This window comes from Leptopilina boulardi, unplaced genomic scaffold, assembly GCF_019393585.1.
Source record: "Leptopilina boulardi isolate dan_hultmark-lab unplaced genomic scaffold, ZJU_Lbou_2.1 LbouV2_327, whole genome shotgun sequence".
Classification (NCBI taxonomy): Eukaryota; Metazoa; Arthropoda; class Insecta; order Hymenoptera; family Figitidae; genus Leptopilina; species Leptopilina boulardi.
In genome coordinates, this window is record NW_026137893.1 from 3,722,335 (window position 1) to 3,732,306 (window position 9,972).

The 9,972-nt window shown below is 20.2% G+C and overlaps 3 protein-coding genes across 3 annotated transcripts; 1 reads left to right on the forward strand and 2 right to left on the reverse strand.

Annotated features, from left to right (window-relative positions):
• Positions 1-503: 503 nt before the first annotated feature.
• LOC127284885 (uncharacterized) lies at positions 504-4,500 on the reverse strand. Its single transcript, XM_051310596.1, has 2 exons — positions 4,213-4,500; positions 504-1,441 (listed from the first exon to the last, which is right to left on the reverse strand). The coding sequence occupies exon 2, from the start codon at positions 1,425-1,427 to the stop codon at positions 537-539; it is 891 nt and encodes a 296-aa protein (XP_051166553.1). The 5' UTR covers positions 1,428-1,441; positions 4,213-4,500; the 3' UTR covers positions 504-536.
• Positions 4,501-4,533: 33 nt separating this feature from the next.
• LOC127284886 (zinc finger matrin-type protein 2) lies at positions 4,534-7,359 on the forward strand. The gene is made up of 4 exons (XM_051310597.1): positions 4,534-4,681; positions 5,089-5,386; positions 5,615-5,760; positions 7,191-7,359. The coding sequence occupies exons 1-4, from the start codon at positions 4,676-4,678 to the stop codon at positions 7,335-7,337; spliced, it is 597 nt and encodes a 198-aa protein (XP_051166554.1). The 5' UTR covers positions 4,534-4,675; the 3' UTR covers positions 7,338-7,359.
• On the reverse strand, positions 7,338-9,679 carry LOC127284884 (GATA zinc finger domain-containing protein 24-like). The gene is made up of 3 exons (XM_051310595.1): positions 9,531-9,679; positions 8,922-9,050; positions 7,338-8,696 (listed from the first exon to the last, which is right to left on the reverse strand). Exons 2-3 carry the CDS (start codon positions 8,986-8,988, stop codon positions 7,867-7,869), a joined length of 897 nt encoding a protein of 298 aa, XP_051166552.1. The 5' UTR covers positions 8,989-9,050; positions 9,531-9,679; the 3' UTR covers positions 7,338-7,866.
• Between the last annotated feature and the right edge of the window lie 293 nt (positions 9,680-9,972).

A 9,972-nucleotide genomic window follows, 5' to 3' on the forward strand; every position in this document is an offset into this window, starting at 1 on the left:
TTCTTCTTTTCCTTATATAGATACTTACTGTTTAGATTCAATTAATTTTACACAAATTTAAAAAATTGAATTTATTTTTTTTAACGTTTCAAAAATTGTAAACAATTTATTTAAAATAGGAAAATTATTATATTTCAACTAGATTCTATTTGAAAAAGATTTTTGAATTTTTTTTAAAAGTTATTTTACTTTCGTTAGTGTCAAAATTTTATAAAAATATTTTCAAGTCATGAAAAAAACCATATTTTCATATAATAAATTATAAACTTATTTTATTTTCTTTTCGTGTAATTTTAATTGTAATAATTTTAAAGATAAACGATAATTTGCATTAATATTCTTTTTTCAAAAAATGAAGGATAATTTTGATAAATCTTATACAAATATTAAATTAAAAAAAAAATATTGGAAAAATATTTTTTATTACTGTAATATTTACATTTTATATTATTTATATAAAAATTAAATCTAAATACCTTAAAGAAAAAAAAAATTGAAACAAATAGAAAATATAAAAAGTCAATTTTTTTAAACACTTATTTTTCATAAACAAACATTCGTTTTACCATTTCTTCGTATTTTTTATTTTCAATTTGTGATTGTTGTTTATAAAAATGAAATTTCGCCTTAACAAGAAAATTATTTGGTTCAAGTTGTAAGACTTTTTTTAAGTCCTCAACAGCATTGTCAAAATTTTGAAGATTACCATAAGCAACGCCACGACGATAAAGTGCTTTTACATTATTCACATCACAATTGAGAACTTTATTACAAAGTATAATAACATAATCATAATTTTCACGATGCATATGACATTCAGCAATATTATTATAAAGATGTATTCGTAAATTATGAATATTTTTTAATAAATTCTTATTATCATCAACTATATTTAAATCATTTATTGGTTCGAGTGTTATTAGAATTTTACAAGCTTTACTAAATTTATAAAATGCATCAATATAACGTGTTAATTTAAAAAGTTTTACACCCGATTCTTTATAATTTAGGGCAATTTCATATTTTTCCTCAGGTGTCCATTGCCAAATTGGTTTAAATGATTGAAAATTGACGAGTGTCAATTCAAATTTAACGATATTTTCATTTTCAGTCTTATCATTTTTATTATTTGAGACAATTTTCACTGTAATTAGACTTGTCTCATCAATGAACATTGTTGGAATTGCTCGTTCAATTTGTCGATCAAGTTCCGTACAACCATCGCCGAGAATCCATGTTTTTTCATTCGATTCATAAATAATATCACTGGGAAATTTACTCATTAATTTATCAATTGTAAATTGAATTTCGTCAATTTTGCCAATTTTTAATTGACATACTGCTCGTTCTGTTGGTTTATCAGTGAAATTATTTTTCTTTAAAATTTCTTTCGTTACAATTTTATCCTCTGATTGCCATTTATCCATTACAAAATATAGTACTGTAAATAAAAAATAAAAAAATTTAGGTAATACAATAAATAAAGTAATGATAATATTTTTTTTTACATTTGTTTGCCGTTTTTATTATATGATATTAAATTGCCTTAATTCTTTGAAGACAAAATTTTTTTTTGAAAAAATTTAGTTATATTATTAAACTAGTTTTTTTGGGAATCTAATAAAAGTTTCTTAATCGAAAACCAAATTGAAATAAGAAATTTATTAAATGAAAAACATTGTTTTAATATTCAGTTTTAAAAATCAAGAAAATTATAAATGAGTTAATTAAAAAAATATTCTTCTTGCTTGAATTAAATGTGAATTAAAAATTTATATTAAACCTTATTTTACTAATTAAAAAATTGGAATAACAAAATTTTCTAAAAATTTATGTAAATGTGGTTTTTTTTTATACTATCGATAATTATTAACTATAATAATTTCCGTATTCATTCATTCATTCCGTCTGTCTACACTTGAAGTTAGTCGTATTTTGTTCCTTTTGTTTTTCTAAAATTTTGACAATTCTTGATTTCGTAATATTTTATGGTTAACGGGACGGATATTTTTATTCATCGTCATTAATTAAGTCATATGCTAAGTATCAGTTTAAAGTAAAAAAAAATACTGTTCATTGTGTGCTGCACCAGTATATTTCCTACTTGGTATTTATAGAAAAAAAAGTTTCAATTATAATATAATTTTTATTATTATTTATAAATTTATTATATTATATACTTATACATTTTTTTAAATATAATGATTATTACAGATAAATAGAACATTTTAACTTATAATTATTATTTATCTTTCATTATTTTTTCATTATTCATTATTATTTATTATATATTATTATTCATAAATTTATTATTATTAATTATTAAATTGTTATATTTTTTTATCTATAAACAATATAAAAATTAGTTTGCTTTTTTAAAAAATTTTCAATTTGATTTTAATTTTTAATTTAAGTTTAAAGTTTAAAACATTACAAATTTTTTTTAGGTTTTATTTTTTCAAAATTTTTAAATATTTTTTAATTGCTTAATACTTTTTAAAATATAATTAATAATTTTCAGTTAATTTAAATTTCTTATTGATTACATAATTTTTCAATATTTATTAATTATCAGTTAATTAAATTTTTTGAAAAAAAAACATAAATTTAAAATTTTCATTTGCAACGAAATATTTATAGAAAATACAAAAAAATATTTAGCATAACTAATTTTTTGTAATTTGAAAGATTATAAAAAATTCATCGAACATTGACTTTATCAAAAATATTTATTTCTAAAATTTTAATATTTATATTTTAAAATTTTTACTTAAATTTATTTATTTATATAACATCAAACTCATTTTTTTCTGTGTATAAATAAATGATAACGTGAAAATTAGAAATATACCTATTATTAATTTAATACTCCACTGATGCAGAATTATTATTATTATTATTATTATTATTATTATTATTATTATTATTATTTTAAAATAACCATTGCAATTAAAGTTGGACGCGCGCTTGCGCGCGTGTAATTTTGCTAGTTACATATTATAATCGTGAATATCTTTCGTTCATTCTGTCCACACTTGAAGTTAGTATTTGTTATAGGTCTTTTGTTTTTTTTAAATGTATTGTTTGACATTATTTTGTGTTGGTTAAAATTTTTCAATGTTTTTTTGGCATTGTTTCGATAATTAATTTTGAATCGAAATTTTAAAAAATAATTGAATTTTATTTTATTTTAAATTGAAAACTTGGTAAATAATTGAATTTTAAATTGAAAATTTGAAAATAATTTAATTTTAGTTGATTGTTGATTTAAAATTTGAAAATAATTAATTTTAGTTGATTGCTAATTGAAAATTTTGATAATAATTAATTTTGAATTGAAATTTTGGGAAATAATTGAATTTTAATTGAAATTTTGAATAATAATTTAATTTAAGTTGATTTTGGATTAAAATTTCGGGTAATAATTGAATTTTAATTGAAATTTTCGATAATAATTTAATTTAAGTTGATTGTTGATTGAAAATTTGAAAATAATTAATTTTATTTGATTGCTGATTGAAAATTTTGATAATAATTAATTTTGAATTGAAATTTTGGGAAATAATTGAATTTTAATTGAAATTTTGAATAATAATTTAATTTATGTTGATGTTGAATTAAAATTTCGGGTAATATTTGAATTTTATTTAATTTTAAATTGAAAACTTGGTAAATAATTGAATTTTAAATTGAAAATTTGGAAAATAATTCAATTTTATATATAATTTAATAACATATAATAATAATTTTCATTATTATCATTTAATATGAAATAATATTCTAATAAATTTAAATTATTATTGATAATATTAATCTTTAATTTCTTTATAACAAACAATTAAATACTCAATTTGGCGCGCTTGCGCGCGTTTATTATTGCTAGTGAAATGATTAAAAAAGGTAGAATAATAAAATAATATAATGAGTATTAATTATTTATAAACAATTAACGAAAATAAAATTCATTGTAGAGAAAAATAATAAAATTTCGATTATATATGATACAAAAAAAATAATACATTACACTATTTTTTTAAAAAAATAATACCTATTAGAGATTGTTTAGATTTACCGAATTTATCAAAGTTTGTGTAAAATCAAATTAATTATTACTCTATTGCCGCGGATATAAAAAACATAACCTTAAAAAGCAATATGTAAAATAGGCGAATGAAAGATTTAGAAATAAAAATTAATCAATAATTTACTTACATTTAATTTTTGTCGAAATAATAGGGGTATAAAATTAAATTTGTTCACGTTTAAGATAAAATTTATTGCAAATGACATATATCCCCATAGAGTGAAATAAATATACTATAGACGCAACATTTACGCCAACAAAATCACGTGATATTTCATTCAATATTATTAAACTATTGAAAATTATATACTAATGTCAAATTATTATTTTTGAATTAATTAGATATATTTACTAAGTATTATAGTTGACACTTTTTTTAATTAATATTTATTGGTAAATAAACAATACTTCGTAAACAATCCAAAGCTTTTTTAAATGGCTGCTAGGTGGCGAATCATGTGTGTGTGTGTGTGTGTGTGACGTATGTCTCAGTGTGAGTGTTTTTTTTTTGACATTTGTTGGACGTTTTGTTTATTTACGATTATTAAAAATATCAATATAATTTGAAAATAAAAAAAAAAAACATCAAAAATGTCGGTAAGTATACTAAAAATAATAAAATACAATTATTTATTGTAAAATTTAAAGTTAATTTTAAATGAAAGAAAATAAATATCTAAATAATCCTAACCTCAAAAAGTATTACAACTTTTGGAATTTTTTTTTATAAATTTATTGTTTAATGATATGAGAAATTAAATTAAATTTATTAATTAAATAAATAATAATACAATTGAATAATTATTACGCTGAGTTTAATTAAAAAGAGTTAAATATAAATAATATTTACAATTTTGATTAAAAAAAAAAAAAAAAAAAAAAATTCTCTTAAAATATCAATTAAAAAAGAATTCTTAAAAAATAAAATTTCTGTAAAATAAAAATGGTATTAAATTAAAATTTCTTTTTTTTATTTATTTTTTTTTTTTTGCGTATTTTATCAGCAACGTCCCGATGATCATCGTCGAAAATGGAATCGAGAGGATTACGAACGAATGGCATTACAACGTTTACAAGAGGAAATTGCGGAAGACGATCTTGGAATTCCAAAACAACCGGCAGTTAAACGTGAACTATTAAAACAACGTGACTATAAAGTTGATCTCGAATCGAAATTAGGTAAAAGTGTCGTTATCAATAAATCGACACCATCGTCACAAACTGGCGGTTATTATTGTAATGTTTGCGATTGTGTCGTCAAAGATTCAATTAATTTTTTGGATCACATCAATGGGACAAAACGTGAGTTTGAAAAAATTTTTTTTTTCTTTTATTGTATTAAAACAAATTTTTAATTCCTTTTCAAAGAATTTCAATTTTTTTTTTTACTTTTTTTTCTTATATTAAATTTGTGGATTATTTTTATTTTAGAAGATATACATTTTAGTTACATGCAAAATTATTTTGAAAAAATATTACATTGTTGGTGTTTTTTTTTTTTTTTTTTTTTTTTGCAAATTTTCTTTTCAGATCAAAGAAATTTGGGAATGTCAATGAAAATAGAGAGATCAACACTCGAACAAGTTAAAGCAAGGTTTGCTGTAAATAAAAAAAAACTCGAGGAGAAAAAAAAAGATTATGACCTTGAGCAAAGAGTGAAAGAACTAAAAGAAGAGGTAAATTTTAATGAAGCTGAAGCTGGACTTTTGTTATTAGCACCCATTTAATTTTTGAAATTTTCAAGTTGGTATTGAAACAAAAGAATACCATTTGTCAAAAATCTCAAACATCAAAAGAAAAGTATATAATTCAAAGGTTATTCATTAGAAAACAAATGAATACGACGAAAAAATATCAAAAATAAATTTAAATTTAAAATAAATAATGAAAATAATAACGACAACATTAAAATTTACAATTACAAATGATTCTATTATTATTTATTAATGAATGCATTTAAAAAGGGGGAGAATATTATTATTTATTTATTTTTTTTTTTTTTGAAGCAAATAGAAGTTAAAGAAAATTAATTTAATTTTGAAAAAAATTTACATTCAAATTCTACGAAAATTTTTTAATTTTTCTCCACAATAAAATTTAACAGTTCCCAAATTTTTTTTCAGTCTTTTGAGGACTAAAGGAAGTTAAAAAAAACTTGCGACCGCAAGACTTGGATTACAAACGAAATAACAAAGATTTTTCTTTAATAATTCGGAAAAAAAATTTCAATTTCTCCCTGGAATAAAATTTAACGATTTCCAATATTTTTTTTAGTCTATTGGAGACCCAAGGAAGCTAAAAAAAAATTGCGACCGCGGGACTCGGAACTCTGGACGAAATTACAGAGATTTTTCTTCCATAATTCGGAAAAAAAAATTCCAATTTCTCCATTGAATAAAATTTAACACTTGCAATAATTTTTTTCAGTCTTTTTGAGACCCAAAGAAGTTGAAAAAAATATTGCAAATGTTAAATTATATTTAAGAGAGAAATTGGAATTTTTTTTCCGAATCTTCAACGAAAAATATTTGTAATTAATAATTTTTCGTAGAATTTAAATGGAAAATCTTTTTAAAATTAAATTAATTTTCATTAACTTCTATTTGCTTCAAAAAAAAAATAATAAAAAAAAAAAATAAAAAAAAATAATAAAAAAAATAATATTCTCCCCCTTTTTAAATGCATTCATTAATAAATAATAATAGAATCATTTGTAATTGTAAATTTTAATGTTGTCGTTATTATTTTCATTATTTATTTTAAATTTAAATTTATTTTTGATATTTTTTCGTCGTATTCATTTGTTTTCTAATGAATAACCTTTGAATTATATACTTTTCTTTTGATGTTTGAGATTTTTGACAAATGGTATTCTTTTGTTTCAATACCAACTTGAAAATTTCAATAATTAAATGGATGCTAATCACTGGGTGCCAGTTTCAGCTGCATAGTTTTATGAAATTTTTTTTTTTTAAATTAGATAATCTACTTGGAATTCTGAAAATTAATAATTTTTACTTTTAAATTAGAATTAAAAAAAAAAAATTATTTTTTTTCCAACAATTATAATTTTTAAACGAAAGAAAAACAAAAATTTGTTTTAAAGGAGGAGAAAGTAAAGGAATACAGAAAGGAAAAGAGGAAAGATAAAAAGCGAAGAATGGAAGAAGACGATGATGAAGACGCTGGACCATCCGATGAAATGGCCGCAATTATGGGATTCAGTGGTTTTGGATCAAAGAAAAAACGATGATAAAGTAATATAAATGCATTTATTTTTAATTTAGTTATTAATTCTTTTTTTCGAATTATACAATTCAAATAACAACTTTCAAAACAAAATAATTTACAAAGTTTTGAATAATGAACTGCGAAAAAAAAAATTTATATATATATATATATAAACGAATAAAGAGATGATATACAAGAGAAAAATAATAGAAACAAATAATAAAAAAAAATATAAATTATCGTATATTTCTACAAATATATCTAGAATTCTAAGCTAGATATCACAATGTTTTCTCTTTTTTTTTTTCTTGAGCACAAACAAAAAAAAATTTTCAGTCTTTCAAACGAGATTTCCATTTGCAAAAGTATTTTTTGGAAAAAACAAATAGAAATAAGAGTAATTTTTTTTTTTCTTTAAAAATAAATATTTCCTTCAATTACATAAAACGTTGATTTCCACTTTCTTTTTTTTTTAATATGGAAAATCTCGTGACTTAAATATAATAAAATAGAAAAAAAAAAACTGAAATCAAATATTATAATTTAAATAATTATTCATCGGACATTTCTAAAAATTCAATAACTTCTTCCACTGCATAAAGAATTTCATCAATTGAAGCATCGTAAAGTTCCATTTTCAAAGTATTTGTATTTTCAATAAAATTTTCTTTTGGAGCAAAGCAAGATTTATCCTCAACAAATTCATTGGAATAATTAGCTAAATATAATGGACGTGATAAATTTAATGGTATTATTCCATTGTTAGATTCATGTGTTATTGTATAATTAATTTCAGGTGAATTAAAATCTTCAAACATATCAATATCCGAATCATGATGATAGGAATCAATTGTTTTGCAACTATTCTCTTTTATATTGTCGTCACAAATTTTATTTTCAACGTCGTTAGTATTCTTGTTGTTGTTGTTTTCTTGAAAAAAAATTGTCTCTTGACTATCATTATTTACACGTTCTTTTTGCAATGAAATAATATTCTCATCAATTAAACTCTTTAAAACATTTATTGCATCATTTGATTCATTTTCATTAATTTGTGATTCATCGTTAATGGATTTATTGCTTAAATATTCTAGACTATTTTGTGCTTCAAATTTTTTTGGTGTTATTCCAGCGAATCTTTGATCATTAAATGATGAGACAATTGAATTATTGTCATGTTCATTAATTTGTGAGACAACATTATTATTCGATTTAATACGTAAAATTTCTAAACTATTTTTTGTCATGAATTTTTTTGGTGTTGCTCCAGCGTATTTTCGATTATTTGACGATATACTGAGTGAACAACTATCAATCGTTGTTGTTTTCGATAAAACGCCAACTGACGAAATTGATGAACTTGGAAAGGACAATTCTTTATCTATTCGAAAAAAAAAGAATTCAATTTTTTTGTTAATTAATTATTTTGTTACAAATTTTTAAAAAATAATTTTTAATTCAATTTCTATTTTGTAAAAATATTTAAAATTTATTTTTAATAGAATAAAATTAGTAATTATTTTAATTTCTATTTTAAAATGTCATTTAATTCAAAATTAGAGTGTTAAAAATTTTCCTTAAATTATCAAATTAAAAATTTAAATACCTGATTGTATATTATTGTTGTTCTCAAATAATATAGGTGACAATTGATAGTCATCGTTTAGTGACATTGTTATTGTTTTTAATGGAAATTTTAAACTTCAATTTTCTAATATTTTAAGTTTAAAAAAACCTAAAACAAATTAATTAATAAAATTAAAATATATCAATTTAATTAACTAATTCTTGTAATTAATTTTCTTTTTAATTTTCTAAAAGAAAATAACATTTTTTAAATTTATACTATGTATAAAATAATTTTTAAATTAACATTTTTTTTTTATTATTAAACAATAAAATAATAATAATATGAACAAAAACGTTTATTTTCATTTAATAAATAGGTAAATCTTTTGGGTCGAACCAAATAAATATAGGAATTTATCGGAAAATTATAAAAAAAAAAAGTTATTAAGTATTATCAAAATAATAATAATATTACATAAAGTAATAAAAATACTTAAATGTATAATGTTTCTTTTGCAAAAATAATTAATAAGTTTTGAAATATTTTTCAAAATTTTAAGGTTATGTATACTAATTGCAATTGTTTTTATCAATTTTTAAATTAAAACTAATTATTTTTTATAAAAAAAAAAATTATTTAACTTACCTATTGATTAACGTGTATTATTCACGTTTTTAATTAAACAATAATTGAATGAAATCAAAATAAATTTGAAATGAAGAAATAAGCAAAGTCTGTATCACATTTGAAGCCGGAAACGGAAATGAATGAAAATTGACAGTTAATCGTTTATTCAATAGCTAACTTCACTTTTGTTACTTGATAATTTATAATAAGTGAAACAGTAATAGTATTATCAAATGGTAATAAAATTATTTTAGAAAAATTTATCAAATTTTTAATAATTAATTTATTAAATAAGAAAAATTTATCTGAAATTCAAAAATTCAGGTTTACCAACTGAGGATAAAACGGAATTTGCATGTGTGCGCCATCTACATACAATGTGAATAGAGCCTAAATGTTGTTTTATTTAGCAAAAAAATAATTATGCAAAATGATTATGAATATTTATATACAATTATTT

What these genes read in the sequence shown, in the direction of transcription:
- LOC127284885 (XM_051310596.1), bottom strand. Translation starts at nt 1,427, where the DNA reads ATGGATAAATGGCAATCAGAGGATAAAATTGTAACGAAAGAAATTTTA.
- LOC127284886 (XM_051310597.1), top strand. An exon ending in TCACATCAATGGGACAAAAC is followed by an intron (nt 5,387 to 5,614) that starts GTGAGTTTGAAA and finishes TTTTCTTTTCAG; the next exon opens with ATCAAAGAAATTTGGGAATG. An exon ending in TGAAAGAACTAAAAGAAGAG is followed by an intron (nt 5,761 to 7,190) that starts GTAAATTTTAAT and finishes TTTGTTTTAAAG; the next exon opens with GAGGAGAAAGTAAAGGAATA.
- LOC127284884 (XM_051310595.1), bottom strand. Translation starts at nt 8,988, where the DNA reads ATGTCACTAAACGATGACTATCAATTGTCACCTATATTATTTGAGAAC. An exon ending in CAACAATAATATACAATCAG is followed by an intron (nt 8,697 to 8,921) that starts GTATTTAAATTT and finishes TTTTTCGAATAG; the next exon opens with ATAAAGAATTGTCCTTTCCA.